We start from the raw sequence: 20,906 nt of genomic DNA on the forward strand, positions 1-20,906 counted from the left end.
AGTTGAATGTGCACTGATTTTGGTGGCGCATTAAGGTGCTTTCCGTATCATCTGTAGAAACAAGAGATTCTAGGACAGGCTTGTCTGATTCTAACCATCCCTATTACCCTAAGACTCTAAAACAAAACACGCCTACTGGACAATCACAACTTTCTGACATTGTTGGAAGGTGAAACCGCACATTATAATATAATAATGGTTCTAATGCATGATATCTGTATGTTTAATATGCACATGTGGAGTATATTATACCTTCGTAGTTGAAAGGAGTAGATTCTTCACAGGTTCAGGCTTCTGGAAGAGCTGTATCTCTTCAATAATGTGTGATGTGCTCCCCACAAGAACAGCTTTGTGCAGGAAGCCTTTGTCTATAAGGGAACAGGCAGGTATATCATGCATGTATATATATTTATGCCCTGGTAGTGAAACCAAATGTGGCCCAATAAATGTGCCTTCCAGTCACACTGCCAATACGTTGTTTACCACATTTACATTGAATAACATACACCACAAAATGTTGTCAAGCAGATGATACACAAACAAATTGTAGATTCTTTTGGTTTGACATTCTTATACCAAACTTCTGTGTAGAACTTTGTGCAAACCTGCATATTTAACAGCGCCCACCAGTATGATGCACTGCTTATGACTGAAGAAAGTGACTGCTTCCCACTGATGGAAGGACTACAACTATGCACTATCTAACAGCTGCTCTGACGTTTGACACAATAGAAACACTAATGCAAAACCAAAGTTCGTCATCAGTTCTTTGTATTTTAATTCAGTTTAAATTGAAATACAGTTTAACTTTTCACCTTTTTGATGTAAGCAGCACCTTTGGGTGTGAACTCGTTCAATGCGATACATGCAACATGGTTTGGCGGTTTTTTACAAGGTGCTTTTCAGTAACAAGTGGTTTCTTTTGTGGTGTTTTCATCTTCAGGTTCTACATTTAATTTTTTTACTGTTGTTCTGTTTGTAGTTAATTCCCCCTGACGAAGGGCTATGTTAACCTAAACTGCATCAGGGACATGTTGAAAATGTGAATTTCCAAATGTAATGCTTTACAATACCTCTAGCACCGTGGACTTCAGTGATTTACCTTTGTTAATGATCTATATGAAATAACATATTTGCTCATGGAGGTGGATTGACATTCTGCAGAAGATTCATTTTGGGAAAACAATTCAAACTAAGCTGAATTGAAATACAAAGAACAGATGACAAATTTGAATTAGTGTTCATTTTGTGTGAAAGCCCGGAGCGGCCGCTAGAGAGTGCACAGTCGGACTCCTTCCAAAACTGGGGAGCAGGCTCTATTTTTATTCTTAAGCATTGTCCACATACAGAGAACCTGCCACTGCAGCGCATCATACATTTGATAATTGTCTCATCGTCGGAGTACTTTTGAGTGTGTAGTTGGAACTTTCTTTTGGCATTAACTGCTTATGACACCACATATAACATCACTGATGACATCTGAAATCGATGGCTGCACAAGCTATACTTAGGGCAGTTTCATATAACTGGTGAATTTCCATGTTTTTTGTTTTTAAGATGCTAGTTTCTTTAGAAGGCCTGCGTTTAAATCCATTTTAACCCTTCTTTGTTTCATGGATATTCATATATACACAATTAAATATATGTATTATTATTATATATATGGAAAATGTCACTTACCCAGTGTACATCTGTTCGTGGCATGTTGCGCTGCAGATTCACATGCTGTGCACTGTTCCTGCCATCTAGTGTTGGGCTTGGAGTGTTACAAGTTGTTTTTCTTCGAAGAAGTCTTTTCGAGTCACGGGACCGAGTGACTCCTCCCTTTCGGCTCCCATTGCACATGGGCGTCGACTCCATCTTAGATTGTTTTCCCCGCAGAGGGTGAGGTAGGAGTTATTAAAGTAAGGATACTAGAGGTGTCCATGCAATGGAGTAAATGTGTATGTACATAGAGTATTAAAGTCAACATTTTTTACATATATACAATTTCAATGCAACTAAAACGGCTACAAGCTCCCGGTGAGGTGGGAGGGCGCATGTGAATCTGCAGCGCAACATGCCACGTACAGATGTACACTGGGTAAGTGAAATTTTTTGTTCGATGGCATGTGTAGCTGCAGATACACATGCTGTGCATAGATTACAAAGCAGTAATCTCCCCAAAAGCGGTGGTTAGCCTGTAGGAGTTGAAGTTGTCTGAAATAATGTTCTTAGTACAGCCTGTCCTACTGTGGCTTGTTGTGCTGCTAACACATCTGCACAGTAATGCTTAGTAAATGTATGAGGCGTAGACCAAGTGGCTGCCTTACAAATTTCTGTCATTAGTATATTACCAAGAAAAGCCATTGTGGCGCCTTTCTTTCTAGTGGAGTGTGCCCTCGGAGTAATGGGTAATTCTCTTTTAGCTTTTAGGTAGCAGGTTTGTATGCATTTGACAATCCATCTGGCAATGCCCTGTTTGGATATGGGGTTACCTGCATGTGGTTTTTGGAATGCTATGAACAATTGTTTTGTTTTTTTAAATTGTTTTGTTCTGTCAATGTAATACATTAGCGCTCTTTTTATGTCTAACGTATGTAATGCCCTTTCTGCTACTGAGTCTGGCTGTGGGAAGAAGACTGGGAGTTCTATCATTTGATTTAGATGAAACGGTGATATGACTTTTGGTAAGAATTGTGGATTTGTACGGAGAACCACCTTATGTTTATGTATTTGTATAAAGGTTCTTGAATAGTAAACGCCTGTATTTCGCTAACTCTTCTAAGTGAAGTGATGGCTATCAGAAAGGCTACTTTCCAAGTTAAGAATTGGATTTGACAAGAATGCATGGGTTCAAATGGTGGGCCCATGAGTCGTGTTAACACAATATTAAGATTCCACAAAGGCACTGGTGGTGTTCTTGGGGGTATGATTCTTTTTAGTCCTTCCATAAAGGCTTTAATAACTGGAATTCTAAAAAGGGATTTTGTATGTTTAATCTGCAGATAAGCAGATATTGCAGTGAGATGTATTTTAATGGAAGAGAAGGCTAGATTGGACTTTTGTAAGTGTAGTATGTAACTTACAATGTTTTGTGTGGAGGCGTCTAGTGGCGTAATTTGATTAGCCTGGCAGTAACAAACAAATCTTTTCCATTTGTTAGCGTAACAATGTCTGGTTGTGGGTTTTCTTGCTTGTTTAATGACCTCCATACATTCTTTAGAAAGGTTTAGATATCCAAATTCTAAGACCTCAGGAGCCAGATTGCTAGGTTGAGCGATGCTGGATTCGGGTGTCTGATCTGTTGTTTGTGTTGTGTTAACAGATCTGGTCTGTTTGGTAGTTTGATGTGGGGTACCACAGATAGGTCCAACAGTGTGGTGTACCATGGTTGGTGAGCCCACGTTGGTGCTATAAGTATTAGTTTGAGTTTGTTTTGACTAAGTTTGTTGACCAGATAAGGAATGAGTGGGAGAGGGGGAAAAGCGTAAGCAAATACCCTTGACCAGCTGATCCATAGAGCATTGCCCTTGGACTGAGGGTGTGAGTACCTGGACGCAAAGTTTTGGCAGTTTGCGTATTCTTTTGTTGCAAATAGATCTATGTTTGGTGTCCCCCAGCGGTAGAAGTGATCTTGTAGAATCTGGGGGATGTATTTCCCATTCATGAGTTTGCTGTTAATCTCAGTCGAGATCGTCGGCCAACTGATTTTGAATGCCTGGTATGTATTGTGCTATCAGGCGAATGATGTTGTGAATTGCCCAATGCCAAATTTTTTGTGCTAAGAGACACAACTGTGACGAGTGCCCCCCCTTTTTGTTTAGATAATACATTGCTGTCATATTGTCTGTCTTGACAAGAATATGTTTGTGGGCTAGAAGTGGCTGAAACGCTTTTAATGCTAGAAATACCGCTAGCAGTTCCAAGTGATTTATGTGAAGCAGTTTTAGTTGATTGTCCCATTGACCTTGTATGCTGTGATTGTTGAGGTGTGCTCCCCACCCAATCATGTAAGCGTCTGTTGTGATAATGGTGTGAGGCACTGGGTCTTGAAAAGGCTGCCCTTTGTTTAAATTTACAGGGTTCCACCATTGAAGCGAAGTGTGTGTTTGGCGGTCTATCAACACTAGATCTTGGAGTTGACTGTGCCTGCGTCCATTGTTTTGCTAGGCACTGCTGTAAGGGCCGCATGTGTAGTCTTGCGTTTGGGACAATAGCTATGCATGAGGACATCATGCCTAGTAGTTTCATCACAAACCTTACCGTGTATTGTTGGTTTGGTTGCATCCATGCTTGATCTTACATTTTGAAACGACTGAACTCTTTGTGGACTCGGAGTGGCAATTGCTCTTTGTGTGTTGAGTGTTGCTCCCAAGTATTGTTGTATTTGGGATGGTTTTAGATGTGATTTTTGGTAATTTATAGAAAACCCTAGTTTGTGTAGAGTATCTATGACTTATTGCGTGTGAAATTGACATTGTTGCTGAGTGTTGGCTTTTATTAGCCAATCGTCCAAATATGGGAATACGTGCATGTGCTGTCTCCGTATATAAGCTGCTACTACGGCTTGGCATTTTGTAAATACTCTGGGGGCTGTTTTTATTTCGAACAGTAGCACTTTGATTTGATAATGTTTGCCTTGTATTACAAACCTGAGGTACTTCCTGTGATATGGATGGATGGGTATGTGAAAATACGCATCCTTGAGATCCAGTGTTGTCATGTATTCCCCTTTTTTTAGTAAGGGAACTACGTCCTGAAGAGTTACCTTGTGGAAATGATCTGATTTGATGAAGAGATTCAGTGTTCTGAGATCTAAGATAGGCCTTAGTGTTTTGTCCTTTTTTGGAATAAGGAAATACAAGGAGTAAACGCCTATTCCCTTCTGGTGATAGGGTACTAGCTCTATGGCTTGTTTTTGTAGCAGTGCTTGGACCTCTATTTGTAATAGGTCTAAGTGTTGTGGAGACAATCTGTGCGGTTTTGGTGGAACATCTGGAGGGAATGTTGTGAATTCTATGCAATAACCATGTTGGATAATGATAGGACCCACGTGTCTGTGGTAATGTGTGTCTAATTGTGGTAGTATTTGGTTAGCCTCCCCCCCCCCACTGGTGACAAGTATTGGGGAAGTGTGACATTGAAGTCACTGTTTACTAGGGCTTGGTTTGCAGGGCTGGAATTTCCCTCTTCCTCTTGGGAATTGTCCTCTGTAGGAACCAAGAAACCCCCCTCTTTGGTATTGCAACTGGTAGGTGGGTTTTGTTTGGGAGGTGGATGGTTCAGGTGTCTGTTGTCGAAACCCCCCCCTAAACTGTGGTTTCCTAAATGTGCCTCTGTACTGTGAGGAGTAGCGTGCGCCCATGGCTTTGGCCGTGTCCGTGTCTTTTTTCATTTTCTCGATCGCGGTATCCACCTCCGGCCCAAACAACTGATGTTGATTAAACGGCATATTTAGTACCGCCTGTTGTATTTCTGGTTTAAATCCAGAACTTCGCAGCCATGCATGCCTTCGAATCGTTACAGCTGTGTTGACAGTCCGTGCTACTGTATCTACAGAGTCTAAGGCAGACTGTATTTGATTGTTCGATATGGCCTGTCCCTCTTCAACTACTTGTTGTGCACGTTTTTGGTGTTCCTTGGGCAAATGCTGGATGATGTCTTGCATTTCGTCCCAGTGTGCCCTCTCGTAGCGTGCAAGTAGGGCTTGCGAGTTAGAAATTCGCCATAGATTGGCTGCTTGTGATGCCACTCTCTGGCCCGCTGCGTCAAACTTTCGACTCTCTTTATCAGGAGGTGGGGCATCCCCTGATGATTGTGAGTTCACCCTTTTCCTTGCAGCCCCCACAACCACTTAGTCCGGAGGGAGCTGTTGAGTTATAAACACTGGGTCTGACGGGGGCGGTTTATATTTCTTTTCGACCCTTGGTGTGATAGCTCTCCCCTTTACGGGCTCTTGGAAGACCTGTTGTGCGTGTTGGAGCATGCCCGGTAGCATTGGCAGGCTTTGATAGGATGCGTGAGTGGATGCCAGAGTGTTGAAAAGGAAGTCATCCTCCACAGATTCCGAGTGCATTGTTACGTTGTGGAACGTAGCTGCCCTAGCTAGTACTTGCGTATATGCTGTACTGTCCTCTGGTGGTGAAGGCTTGGCTGGATAACACTCTGTGCTGTTGTCCGATATAGGTGGGTCGTATAGATCCCAGGGATCCGCATCATCTTGGGTCATCCCAGTATGTGTGGGTGACTACGCCATCGGTGTACCCACTGGTGACAACTGAGGTGATTGCAGTGGGGATGGTTGTGGTGAGAACTGTGGTGGTGGTGATTTGTCTCTAAACACTTTGGCTTTTGGTTGCATTTCAGTTTCTTGAAAGGCTAGTTTTCTTTTCGATTTGAGAGGAGGGATGGCTTGTATCCTCCCCGTGTCCTTCTGGATTTGTAACCTTTGTTGCGTTTGGTTATGTTCTTCTACATCCAGATCTTGCTCAAATCTGTGCCTTTCTTTGAGCTGCACAGAAAGCCCTTGCTCCTCAGTGTAGTAAGAGCATTTCGGCTCCGAAGCCGGTTTTTTCGGTACTGAAATTCCTAATGTAATTGTCTTTTTCGGTTCCGAGGAACTTTTTTGAGGCTTGCTTGGCTCGATAACTCGATGCCGAATCTTTTCAGTGCCGGAATCTCGACCGGAGTCGGAAGTCTTCGGCAAATCTTTGGCCTTTTTCGGTGCCGATGTTAGTTGGTCACCTTCCTTTCTGTGGGTTGAGCCATGGCCTGCTGGCGGTGGCGTCCCCGTGGCCTTGAATTTTTTGGTGTGACCCTGGGTGTGGGACAGGGCAGGTCACTTTGTTGCGCCGTCGAGGGTCGTTCACCTTCGCATTCATCCAAGTCCGTTTCTTGGATGGAAATTCTCTCTTCCTCCTCGACGCCGAGATCTTGTTTCGGCTTCGACGCTATTTGTAGTCTTTTTGCGTGTCGATCTCTTAAGGTTTTTTTCGATCGAAACGGTCGGCAAGCTTCACAAGTATCCTCTCTGTGTTCAGGCGACAAACACAGGTTACAGATGCTAGTCTGTAGAAGGATACTTTGCGTGACACTTAGGACAGAAACAGAAGGGGGTCCATACATATTTACTCCATTGCATGGGCACTATTACTAGATACACAACTCCTACCTCACACTCTGCGGGGAAAACAATCTAAGATGGAGTCGACGCCCATGCACAATGGAGCCGAAAGGGAGGAGTCACTCGGTCCCGTGACTCGAAAAGATTTCTTCTAAGAAAAACAACTTGGAAAACTCCGAGCCAAACACTAGATGGCAGGAACAGTGCACAGCATGTGTATCTGCAGCTACACATGCCATAGAACATATGGAAAATGTCACTTACCCAGTGTACATCTGTTCGTGGCATGAGACGCTGCAGATTCACATGCTGTGCACATCCCACCATCTAGTGTTGGGCTCGGAGTGTTACAAGTTGTTTTTCTTCGAAGAAGTCCTTTTTCGAGTCACAAGATCGAGGGACTCCTCCCCTTTTGGCTCCATTGCGCATGGGTGTCGACTCCATCTTAGATTGTTTTCCCCGCAGAGGGTGAGGTAGGAGTTGTGTATCTAGTAATAGTGCCCATGCAATGGAGTAAATATGTATGTACATAATGTGTTTAAAAGTGATATATTTACAAATGTACAAGTCTAATTTTTTCTCAACTTAAAACGGCTACAGGCTCCCGGGGAAGTGGGAGGGCGCATGTGAATCTGCAGCGTCTCATGCCACGAACAGATGTACACTGGGTAAGTGACATTTTCCGTTCGATGGCATGTGTAGCTGCAGATACACATGCTGTGCATAGACTAGTAAGCAGTTATCTCCCCAAAAGCAGTGGTTCAGCCTGTAGGAGTTGAAGTTGTTTGAAATAAAGTCCGTAATACTGCTTGTCCTACTGTGGCTTGCTGTGTTGTTAACACATCCACGAGGTAATGCTTGATAAATGTATGAGGCGTAGACCATGTGGCTGCCTTAGAGATTTCCGTCATTGGTATGTTTCCTAGAAAGGCCATGGTAGCACCTTTCTTTCTAGTTGAGTGTGCCTTTGGTGTAATAGGCAGTTCTCGTTTTGCTTTTATATAACAGGTTTGAATACATTTAACTATTCATCTGGCAATGCCTTGTTTGGATATTGGATTCCCTGTATGAGGTTTTTGGAATGCAACAAACAATTGTTTTACAAATTTGTTTTGTTCTATCTATGTAGTACATTAGTGCCCTTTTAATGTCTAATGTATGTAATGCTCTCTCAGCTACAGAATCTGGTTCTGGAAAGAAGACTGGGAGTTCCACTGTTTGATTTGAGTGGAACGGTGATATGACTTTAGGTAAGAATTTAGGATTTGTTTGTAGAACTACTTTATGTTTATGTATCTGAATAAAGGGTTCTTGTATAGTAAATGCTTGTATTTCACTTACTCTTCTGAGAGATGTGATAGCTATCAGAAATGCTACTTTCCATGTTAAGTACTGTATCTCACATGAATGCATGGGTTCAAAAGGTGGACCCATAAGTCATGTTAAGACAATGTTGAGATTCCACGAAGGAACTGGTGGCGTTCTTGGTGGGATAATTCTTTTCAGACCCTCCATAAATGCTTTTATGACTGGGATACTGAATAATGAAGTTGAGTGCGTAATTTGCAGATAAGCTGAAATTGCGGTGAGATGTATTTTTATGGATGAAAAAGCCAACTTTGACTTTTGTAAGTGTAGTAGGTAACTTACGATGTCTTTAGCAGATGCATGTAATGGTTGAATGTGATTATTATGGCAGTAATAAACCAATCTTTTCCATTTATTTGCATAGCAATGTCTTGTGGTTGGTTTTCTAGCTTGTTTAATGACCTCCTTATATTCTCGTGTAAGGTCTAGATGCCCGAATTCTAAGACTTCAGGAGCCAAATTGCTAGATTCAGCGATGCTGGATTTGGGTGTCTGATCTGTTTGTGTTGAGTTAACAGATCTGGTCTGATTGGTAGTTTGATATGGGGCACTACTGAGAGGTCTAGTAGTGTTGTGTACCAAGGTTGTCTTGCCAAAGTTGGTGCTATTAGTATGAGTTTGAGTTTGTTTTGACTCAATTTGTTTACTAGATATGGAAGGAGTGGGAGGGGGGAAAAGCGTATGCAAATATCCCTGACCAACTCATCCATAGCGCATTGCCTTGAGAGTGAGCCTGTGGGTACCTGGATGCGAAGTTTTGGCATTTTGCATTTTCTTTTGTTGCAAATAGGTCTATTTGTGGTGTTCCCCACCTTTGGAAGTAAGTCTTTAGTATCTGGGGATGAATTTCCCATTCGTGGATCTGTTGGTGATCCCGAGAGAGATTGTCTGCTAACTGGTTTTGAATTCCAGGTATGAACTGCGCTATTAGGCGAATGTGGTTGTGAATCGCCCAATGCCATATTTTCTGAGCCAAGAGACACAACTGTGTCGAGTGTGTCCCTCCCTGTTTGTTCAGATAATACATCGTTGTCATGTTGTCTGTTTTGACAAGAATGTATTTGTGGGTTATTATAGGTTGAAATGCTTTCAGCGCTAGAAATACCGCTAGTAGTTCTAATTGATTTATGTGAAACTGTCTTTGCTGAGTGCCCCATTGTCCTTGGATGCTGTTTTGGTTGAGGTGTGCTCCCCACCCTATCATGGAGGCATCCGTTGTGATTACATATTGAGGCACTGGGTCTTGAAAAGGCTGCCCTTTGTTTAAATTTATAGTGTTCCACCATTGAAGCGAGGTGTATGTTTGGCGGTCTATCAACACTAGATCTTGAAGTTGACCCTGTGCCTGTGACCATTGTGATGCTAGGCACTGTTGTAGGGGCCGCATGTGCAATCTTGCGTTTGGGACAATGGCTATGCATGAGGACATCATGCCTAGTAGTTTCATTACTAATTTTACCTGTAATTTGTGGTTTGGGTGCATGGCTTGTATTATGTTTTGAAATGCCAGTACCCTTTGTGGACTTGGAGTGGCAATCCCTTCTGTTGTGTTGATTGTTGCTCCTAAGTATTGTTGTATTTGACACGGCTGTAGGTGTGATTTGTTGTAATTGATTGAGAAACCTAGCTTGTGAAGGGTTTCTATGACATACTTTGTGTGTTGTGAACACCGTTCTTGCGTATTGGTTTTGATTAACCAATCGTCTAGGTACGGGAATACATGTATTTGCTGCCTTCTGATATGAGCTGCCACTACTGCCAGGCATTTTGTAAAAACTCTTGGCGCTGTTGTTATCCGGAATGGCAACACTTTGAACTGGTAATGTACCCCTTGGATTACAAACCTTAAGTACTTTCTGTGGGAAGGATGTATAGGTATATGGAAATACGCATCCTTGAGGTCTAGTGTTGTCATATAGTCTTGCTGTTTGATTAATGGGATCACGTCTTGCAGTGTCACCATGTGAAAGTGATCTGATTTGATGTATATGTTTAATGTTCTGAGATCTAGTATAGGTCTTAGAGTTTTGTCTTTTTTGGGTATGAGAAAGTACAGGGAGTAAACTCCTGTTCCTTTCTGATGAATTGGTACTAGCTCTATTGCATCTTTTTGCAACAATGCCTGGACCTCCAGTTGTAAGAGATCCATGTGTTGTTTAGACATGTGTGTTTTCGGTGGGACATTTGGAGTGAATTGAAGAAATTCTATGCAATAACCATGCTGGATAATGGCTAGAACCCACGTGTCTGTTGTTATTTCTTCCCAGTTGTTGTAGAAATTGGTTAGTCTCCCCCCCACAGGTGTCATGTGTTTTGGACTTGTGACATTGAAGTCACTGTTTATTTTGTGGTGTTTTGGGGCTCTGGAACTTCCCTCTACTCTTTGTGAACTGTCCTCCTCTGTATTGTCCCCAAAAACTTCCCGCTGATATTGGCTTTGATAAGTGGGTCTTGTTTGTGAGGGTTCTGTGCTCTGTCCCCGAAACCCCCCCTCGAAAATGTGATTTCCGAAATGTGCCTCTGCTCTGTGGGGAGTAGAGTGCGCCCATGGCTTTGGCCGTATCTGTGTCTTTTTTAAGTTTTTCTATGGCAGTGTCCACCTCCGGCCCAAACAATTGCTGTCCGTTAAATGGCATATTCAGGACCGCTTGTTGTATTTCAGGCTTGAATCCTGAGGTTCTTAGCCATGCGTGCCTCTGTATGGTCACTGCTGTATTTACAGTCCTAACAGCTGTGTCGGCTGCATCCATTGCTGAGCGTATCTGATTGTTCGAGATACTCTGGCCTTCCTCCACCACTTGTGCTCTTTTTTGGAACTCTTTGGGCAGGTGTTCTATGAAATGTAGCATTTTGTCCCAATGAGCCCTATCATATCTTGCCAGCAATGCCTGAGAGTTGGCATTGCGCCATTGGTTGGCTGCCTGTGCCGCAACCCTTTTCCCCGCTGCGTCGAACTTGTGACTTTCTTTGTCTGGAGGTGGGGCGTCTCCTGAGGTGTGTGAGTTCGCCCTTTTACGAGCTGCCCCTACTACCACTGAATCTGGTGTTAATTGCTGCGTGATGTACACAGAGGGTCTGTTGGTGGCGCTTTGTACTTCTTCTCCACCCTTGGAGTTATGGCCCTGCCCTTCACAGGCTCTTGAAACACTTGTTTGGAGTGTTTGAGCATTCCTGGCAACATAGGGAGACTCTGGTACTGGCTATGTGTGGACGACAGTGTATTAAAGAGAAAGTCATCCTCTATAGGTTCTGCGTGCAGGGTGACATTATGAAACGCAGCTGCTCTTACCACCACCTGTGTGTAGGAAGAGCTGTCTTCAGGTGGTGACGGTCTCGCTGGATAACAGTCGGGACTGTTATCTGATACAGGCGCATCGTAAAGATCCCATGCATCGGGATCGTCCTGACTCATCCCTGTGTGAGTTGGGGACTGTATCATTGGTGGAGTGGCTACTGGTGATAGTTGTGGTGAGCGCTGTGGTGATGGTGGCGGAGTCACTTGTCTTGCCACCTTTGCCTGAGGCTGCTTGTCTTTCTCTTGGAAGGCAAGTTTTCTTTTCATTCTTATTGGAGGGAGAGTACTGATCTTCCCTGTGTCCTTTTGAATGTGGAGCCTTGTTTGCGTGTAATCTGGCTCCCCTGCCTCCAGTTCCTGTCCGAATTTGTGTCCTTGCATTTGTGAGGACAGGCCCTGCTCCTCGGTGTAGGAACTCGATTCTGGTTCCGAGGCCGGATGTTTCGGTATGGAAACTTTTTCGGCAGTCTTTTTCGGCTCCGAAAACACTTTTGTAATTTTCGGCGTACTGATCTCTCGATACCGACTCATTTCGGTGCCGCCCTCTCGGTGTCGAGATTGTTCCGACCCGGTGTCTCGGGGTTGAGTCTGCTGTGTGCCGGTATCTCGACCGGAGTCGGATGACTTCGACACATGCATGCCCTTTTTCGGTGCCGATGGTCTGTCACCTATTTTTCGGGTTAAGCCATGGCCTGCTGGCGGTGGCGTCGCCTGGGCTTTAGCGTTTTTTCCGTGAGTTGTGTTGTGACGTCTTACGGTTTTCGGCGTCTGTTCGGGATCGACCTCGTCAGAGTCCGAATCCGCGATGAGAAGGTTTCTTCTTCTTCCTCCAAGTGTTGTTGTCCTGTCGGCGCCGATGCCATTAGTAGTCTTCTTGCTCTTTGGTCTCTTAATGTCTTCCTCGACCGAAACGCTCGACAGGCCTCACAAGTATCCTCTTTGTGTTCTGGAGACAAACACAAATTACAGACCAGATGCTGATCTGTATAAGGATACTTGTTATGACATTCGGGGCAGAAGCGGAATGGGGTCCGTTCCATTAGCCTTGAAGACGCACGTGGTCGGGCCGACCAGGCCCCGCCGGGGAATCGAAAACCCCGAAGGGCCACCGGAGCTCTTCCGAAATCGGTGTCGATCTATTGTAACTAACCCGATACCGAACGCAAACAATACCGTTGAATTTTCTTAGATTTTAACTAACTTTCCGAACCGAAACGCTGAGCGAAAAGGAACACGTCCGAACCCGATGGCGGAAAGAAAACAATCTAAGATGGAGTCGACGCCCATGCGCAATGGAGCCAAAAGGGGAGGAGTCCCTTGATCTCGTGACTCGAAAAAGGACTTCTTCGAAGAAAAACAACTTGTAACACTCCGAGCACAACAGTAGATGGCGGGATGTGCACAGCATGTGAATCTGCAGCTACACATGCCATCGAACACATATATATATATATATATATATATATATATATACACACGCACACACACAATTATAAGATCTACTCATGATACAAAATGAAGTAGTTCATAGATTTTCCGATCATACCAGAATGGGGAAAGTGAAGAAGTGTGGCGTCTTGGAAAACGTCTAATTTTGCTCTAAACCCAGCTCTCTCCTTGTGGCATAAGTGGCCATGAGATCCATTCAGGTTCCAAATATTAACCACAACCTACACCTTGGTACAGATCTAGGAAGCTTCTTCCGGTAGACCCCAAGCACCTCTGGGGCAATAATTGTTTTCAGTGCCAGGACAAATGATATTTTGAAGAGTTAGTATTCCCTCTGCCTATTAAGCTGGACAGATTACAAGCAATTTGTTACAATAGGGCACCACCTTAGGGTGGGATAGTAAGGTGGCAGCCTTGCATCACTCAGCTTGACAGATGACATAATCACAATCCTGAAGCATGATTCATACACTCTATCTGTTCCCTTAATGGGTTGGAACATGGCTTAGATGCTCTTCGTCCTGCACACATTTCAGAGCTCATTCTGGAGCGCGCCAGGACTATGCCTGAATAATTAGTCTTCCAATGCAACCCTGTGGTAAACGCCAGCTGGCCTTAATGGTTATTTCGTCACATCATCTACAATTAGTAGTCAGTGACATAGGCCAAGTTGTTGGGCTCTAAGGCATTTGGCCGGAGGTCATCAGATTACTTTACCAGAGAACCAGGCGCTACACGTTTTCAGGCATGGGGAGTTTGAATGATTTGCTCAGAATCACAGGATGTTGAGATGAGGACAGGATTGAAAGCGGGTTAGTCTGTTCCAGTGTCAGCAGCGCTAGCTGCTAGAGCACATCTACCAAATGGCATGGCACACATTATTAGAATATTAGCTGTTTCAGTCATGCTCTGACACGTTAGCTGTTCGGAACAGTGTGCTTAAAGTCATATAACAGCAGATTTTAAATATAAAACAGATGTGGCTAATATTTTTCCTGCCAACGCATTGTATAGCTGCTAAGAGGTCAGTTTCAGTTAAGCATTGCAATCTGAAAGCATACATCACCTACAATATAATTTTTATTGCTTATGTGAACAAGTGTATTGTTTCAAAAAAATCCACGTTTTGATATTTTTCTTGCTAAGAACACTCCCCTAGTCATGATTTGAAAGATATGTTTCTCTTACATTCACTTTAAAAGTATATTGGGCATGGCATATGCACGTCTAAACAATACATTTTTACATATAGGGTGCGAACGCCCCAACGTGATGGCACCTTGCAGTAGGTTCGAATGCCCCCATTTTGCTGAACAGGCATGATCAGTGGGCAGTGCTTATTCTGGAAGGGTGGGAATGTGGAGTTGGGGCATCAGTGCATGGAACGCTGACACGGGTCGCTGGGGGGGCTGTTCGCTGCCACTCTTTTCGTCCACCATTGGAAGGGACCAATAACACTTTCTCTTTGCTACAGCAAAACATTGTAGAAGCCTTTTGGCTGTGGGCAAATTCCTGAACTAACCAGGAAAGAAGAAAAACTAATTCTTCGACTGAGACAGCAACTTCTGGAGTGTGACTGGTTGAAAAAAATGTTTGCTTTAATGTTGAGTTCGTACCTGTACCAAGGTATAATACATTGTAGATCACTCCGGAGACGGCCTTGGCTGCATCAACTGCAATCCTGGTGTATATCACATTCTGTTTCACCAGCAGTGGGTGCTTGTCTGTCGCTTCAACCTTCCGGTCCATCAGGAAGTGGTCTTTCATGAATGTGAGCTCTTTGTCTGATGACGAGCCCAGTGTGCACTGGTGGAAGAGAGAAAAAATGAATTCCTTTTAAATAAGGCTGCAGATAGCGGTACAACAAAAGCATGTTTTACCGGGACCATGAGGACAGGAATGTTGAGGTGGAAGGAATGTGGTATAAAATTTAAGGAGCTGAGGTTAAGTCGAGGAGCTGCACATTTTCCACGGCAAAATGGCTGTTAACAAAATAGTATACTGCTACAGAACAATTGTGACCTGCACAGAGAATTGGGTGTACAAAGTTAATCCTAGCAAATGTGCAGATGCAGTTAGGTTAAATGTGGCTCAGTGAACCATATTGTACTTTTATGACTTTCTTTTTGTGAAGATGGGTATGAGCAGCAGAAGGAAGTTGTGTTGCTAATGTATACACCAATGGGCAATTGTGTCTAGTACTCAGTCAGGGATGGCTTTAGGGTGGTGCGAGTGGTGCAGCCAGACTGGGTGCTGGCCTGGATTTGGGGGCTCTGACCTCGGGGGGGGGGGGGGGGGTGTTTAGGAAACTTACTATTTAAAAACACCTGCTGAAAAGTTCCTTGTGCATCCAGCCTTCAAGAAGCAATTAAAATGTCAAGATACCTCTTGTGATTAATGTTCCTGCTAGGGAGAGAAATGAGAGTTTTTTCTAGCCGCAGCTTTGACTCGCCATACAGTAGCGTAGAGGATTAACATGCCTGCTGCAAAGAACAGAACTATATTATATGTGGATAGCTGAGTGGACTAGTAAAGCCAGCCTTTACAAGTGCTCTAAAACAAATTAATGTATGTGAAATAGGGGCTATGGAGAAATGAGTGGCTCATTAGCAGGGTGGTAGTGAGGGAATTCGAGGAGTTGGTCATGGGACGGGGGGGAGCCAAAAAAGAGTGTCGCACAGGGCGCCACCAGCGCTAAAGCCGGCCCTGTACTCAGTGAAGCTTCATCTGAAACAGCATAGTGTTTCAGCGAGTGGCATATGGATTGTGCATGGGTCACAAATCTCAAGTCCTATTAGAGGATATTTAAATAACACAGAATGTGTGCGCTTGGTTTAAACCTTGAAAAGGGTAAAAGGTTTTTCCCACGTTGAAACAGTGTGTTTGACTGTGATTCATCTGCTGTGTTGGACTTACTGCCACAAGCATGCCACGAACTGTCAATCCATGTCAAGTGGAGTAATATGGCATCGCCTGGAGAAAGAGGAGTGGAGCAATTGGGATGTGGGAACTAAAAGGGATCCCACTGAGTGGAGAAGGAGCAGAGCAAAACTTATAGAAGGGAGGTGACAGGTAGACTGGGAGGGAGTGGCATATGGGGAAAGTAGGGCACTATGGGATTGGAGATATGCCACACTGGCCCTCATTATGAGTGGTTACCTTAATCCCAGAAGGTTCAGAAACAACAGTTACTAGTCCAATCAGACGTATGGTATATGCGGAAGCACCACAGGCTTCTGGATTAATCTGGAGAGGCCAGCTGTTGAAATCAGCAGAAATCCTTGGGTGAGCATCCAGGTCAAAATAAGGATATTCTAAATGAATCCAATCTGGGATTATTATTTTTACAGCAATTACTTATCTTTACTCCGCCATCAGGGTCCAATTCATAGTGGTCTAGGTCATTCCCACCTCTAAAATTACTGGTCCCCATGGTATTACTAAATCTGTGTGTGGTAAAAATCAAGTCAATTTCCTGGTGACCGGTGATGGAGAATTGATGGTTTCTTTTTACAAAAGAGGCATTTCAGTGAAGTAACAGAAGCACAGTCGCAGCAGGTAAAATAACATGTATAAATGGGTTTCACTGGTGTGTGGGCAAATATTTATAAAATTAAAATAACTAAGAAAGAGAAAAAAGGTGGACACTTGTTCTATACATAAAAATGAGAACACTTCTGAGGTTAAGGTTTGGCATGCACATTTTTGAAACTGGGACAACAAAAAAGGTCGATCCTCGGTAATTACGCAAAACCACATAGCAGTTTATTGTTTTTTTCCCATCATGCCAGTTCGAGTAGCCATATATAGATCAGCCTTGGTCCTGTCTCAGGGGAACAACCTAGCCTGAACTGCCAGGCCAAGTCTCCTCTGAACAGGAAGACACGCAACCCCAGACCTGAGGTTGGGTATGCGAGGTCAACCCAGATTCACTGAAGTACTGAAAAGATAGAGAAACATTTGGTGGAAAGATAGTTAGGTTCATAGAAAGAGTTTAATATGAGAGTGTAATAGAGCGCTAGATATAAACAATTCCTATTGGAAGGTTTAGTAAATGCAGAAAACTGACTCCCATTAGGAGTAGGGCGGGAGAAACTACAAACCAAAAGGGTTAGAGATCAACAGAAAAGGAGCTGATGTAGTAACCGATGTGAGAAAGCGGGGACCGTGCTGTAATTACAGGGACACTTGCTGTCATCATCTCGCTTGCTTCCATGAATAAGATAACAAATAAGGCGAAAACTGGAAAGTTGCCAAGAGGCAACAGCATTTCTCTAAAGCAAGGAATATATAATATTGTAGTAACACATATCGAATGAGCAGTGGCATTGCAAAGGCACTGCAGCCCCCACAGTGCGGGGGTCCCCAAACTTCAGGGCCCCATCTCAGCACAGTACCATGGCCTGAGAGCTCCTGGGTGAGCTCAAATGGGCCTCTCCTATGTAATTTGCAGTGGGGGGGGGGCTAACGTTTTGGTACACCACTGAGCAAGAGCGTTGAAAAGTATGATCTGCTCATACCTAGAGGTGCAAGGAAAGTTGATAAAATAAAAATATACTTAAAACAAAGAGAATGTTTTTATTTGAAGAACAGAGAAAAAGCAGGATGGGTCTATTCTGGCACTTTGTTAAATAAGTATTACTCACGCTGCCTGGCCGCGGGCTTGAAATGGGTCCGGAGTATGTGGTCCATCGCGAACTGTCTTTGTTCAGCTCCTTGAAATTACCTTCAAAGGCATTTTCAATTTCCTTTAGGTCAAAAGCACAGACTGCTGAACTTGGTGAGCCTCCTACCTGCCTGGGAAGAGGCAAAGGATATTATTAGCTTAACATGTAGATAAAGCCCCTCCCTCGTGCAACAAATGACAAGCCATCTTTTCTGGTGGTGACAGGCCTAGGGAGACTTAGGGTACCTGATTTCTGGTGCAAGGGCTGCTCATCAGGTGCTCAGGGTCTATTCAAAGAGAGAGAAAGACTGAACTCTGGAAAAGGAATGTGGAGGGAAGTTGACTACTCATGGACCTCACATCAAGTCAGAGTCTATTTCAACAAGCTGACCAGCACTACACTTATTTAACCGTTTCTGCCCAAGTATAACTCTTTAATGGGCTGCTCTCAACATTAAGTTAGATTTACATCCTAAATTGACCGTAGAGCAAGCAAAACATAAAACGCAAGCAAAATGCACATGAAAAACCTAGTTGTTCTCAAGGGTATTCCACGATTAATAAATTGGTCCAGCATATATTCAGAAAAAAACAACAAAGACTAATGCAACATAGCATAAAACACATTACACAAACTTGCTCTATCAGGGACTGCCATATCCCTTTGTTCACTTCAGTGTAGCTTTTAGTTCTGCCTTGGATATTAGGTTACTCTCTACTGTCAACCTTTGATAATTTGTATATTTCATTTTTAGCTCAGGACCCACACATTCATACAGAAGATCGAGTAATCTGTGTTGAAACAACCCTATTTTTCTGAACTTTTATTTTCTAAAAACAAATTACTTAAATCTAATGTTCTATAGTATCCCTTAACAATAACAGAAGTTCATGGGCTACTCCCTGGGTCTGGCTTACCACGAGAAGCAGCCATCCATCTCAGCCCAGGAAGCATCCTGTCTTGTCCTTTTGAGGGTCCAGGGGACGTGATGGAGGACGATGATGTGGTCACCACCAGCAAGGCCAGTACTTGTCTAACTCTTCCTCTGCTACCGCTGCCACCAAGCTGCTCTGGTTTCCTCTTCAGGAGTCGCCCACAGCCAGTGAGGGGAAGAATGTACTTTTACTCACCCAATTGGAATACATATACCTTGTATCAATGGGTCCTGCAGCTCATCAGTTATGGTTATGCCCCTCCCTTTCTGTCACTCCCGCACCCCACACCACGGTTCCTCCTGCTTTCATGTAGATCTCAGTAGTACATGCTCTCTTCTTACCAGAAAGGCTCAATTTTTTATGAACAAATACACAATACAGTGAGTACCAGCGAAGGAGAGGGGCATTTGGTATTGCTCCGGTTACTTCTTGGGGCCCTAAAAGGATGGTGGACTCTGAATGATTTAGAACATTTGATACTTAAATGCCTTCCTTTAGAACAACAAATTCAAAATGCTGACTCTGATGTAGGTCTTCTCTGCCCTAAATCCTGGGGATTGCATGGTGTTCTTGGAACTGCTGGATGCACAATTTTCTGTACTCATCCTGCAGTTCCACTAGTCTATAATCCACTAGGATCAGCCCCCGGGGTGTTTATGAAGGAAATGACATAGGTATGGCTCCTCACCGTAGGTCAGAATTAAATATACACCTGTACTTAGACGACAGGCTGTTGAAGGTGAACTTGTCACAGGCAACCAGCAAATGACCATCTCTCTTCTATTTCCCAAGAGTCCTTTAACAAAGAACACATATCCATCAGCTGGTGAAATGGGTTCCCTTATTTGGGATCATTCTGGACAGGGTGCACTTCAAAGTCTTTTTGCCTCCTGAGTCCGGTACATTCAAGGTATCAGCCTGATGTTTTAGGCATCATCCTGTGACCAGGCCAGGATGGTCCTGGGACATCTTGGTCGCCTGGCCTCATGTATGTTTCTGGTGCCTCATGGCCTTTTGCATACGAGAGCTCTTCAGTGAACCCCTGTATAAAGGTTTCAGTACATGGGGCCCTTTAGGTCAACATTTGTACATCTGGCCAGGCAGCCCAGAACCATCAATGGTGGATGAAGCATATCAGCCTGATGTGCGGCAGGGCATAGTTTCTACCTAATCCAAACCTCACAGTGGTTATATATTTATCAACTTCGGGCTTTGGATGCAACCTAGACGAGGCGGAAATCAGAAGCCTCTGGTCCCTGCTTGAGCAGGAGCACCAAATCAATCTCCTGGATTTGTGTCTCATGTGGTTGGCTCTCAACGCCAATTGGATGCCTTCCATTAACAGCAGTGGGGTCACTGGTGCAGTGCCAGACAGCGCTGAGGCTGTGGTGCACTAGCTGCACCTGCAGGGGATCTACAAGCCTTTCCCTAAATACTAGGGGGCAGGAACAGTCGCCATTTTACCAACTATGAGTGACATCTGCACTTTGAGGTAGTTCAAGAGTTTTTCACCCAGAAAGTCGTGCCTTGGGTAGATCTTTTCACCACCTAGAAAAACGCTAATTGTGGAGCTTTTTGCACTGTAGGCTTTCCTCTGTGAGGGGTTCTGTCTCTCCATGAGACTATGGTTTTTCTATGCAATACCGAATGTGCCCCTGCTTTCTTGGGTTCTGAAGAAGGTATGTAGGGCCTGGAATGTCTGGTACTCTGCAATGATCAGACAGAGCATCTGCCCCCTGCATGTTTTACAAACATGCTTCCTCTGGCACCTTTTTTAATGCCACAATTGGACCTTAATTTATTTGTTACATTATTGATATGCATGCCTTTCAATTGTATGTACAGCTGTTCTTTGAAATTACTGACTCTTAAATCGGTCTTTCTTATTGTACTTAATCTGTATCCCATTGTAGTGAACTGGAGATCCTGTCAGTGCAGCCACCATATGCCACTGTCTTCTGATCAAGCAGGTGCTTGTACTCGGGTATCACTGCCTCCAAAAGTGGTGTCGCCGTTACATTTGGGGTTGTTCAACACATTCCCCACTTTCTTCTCTCCACTACATCCATCTAAGGAGGAAGAGAGGC

At 43.9% G+C, this 20,906-nt stretch overlaps 1 protein-coding gene across 4 annotated transcripts in view; it reads right to left on the reverse strand.

The window, feature by feature from the left end:
- SEMA4A (semaphorin 4A) overlaps positions 1-20,906 on the reverse strand; it is a 279,310-nt gene that overhangs the window by 19,334 nt on the left and 239,070 nt on the right. For all 4 annotated transcript variants that reach the window (XM_069218012.1, XM_069218011.1, XM_069218009.1 and 1 more), the window contains exons 10-12: positions 17,864-18,014; positions 14,834-15,023; positions 253-368 (exon numbers count right to left, since the gene is read on the reverse strand). In XM_069218012.1, coding sequence (XP_069074113.1) covers positions 253-368; positions 14,834-15,023; positions 17,864-18,014 — 457 coding nt within the window. The remainder of the gene's footprint in view (positions 1-252; positions 369-14,833; positions 15,024-17,863; positions 18,015-20,906) is intronic.

This window comes from Pleurodeles waltl, chromosome 12, assembly GCF_031143425.1.
Source record: "Pleurodeles waltl isolate 20211129_DDA chromosome 12, aPleWal1.hap1.20221129, whole genome shotgun sequence".
Lineage (NCBI taxonomy): Eukaryota > Metazoa > Chordata > Amphibia > Caudata > Salamandridae > Pleurodeles > Pleurodeles waltl.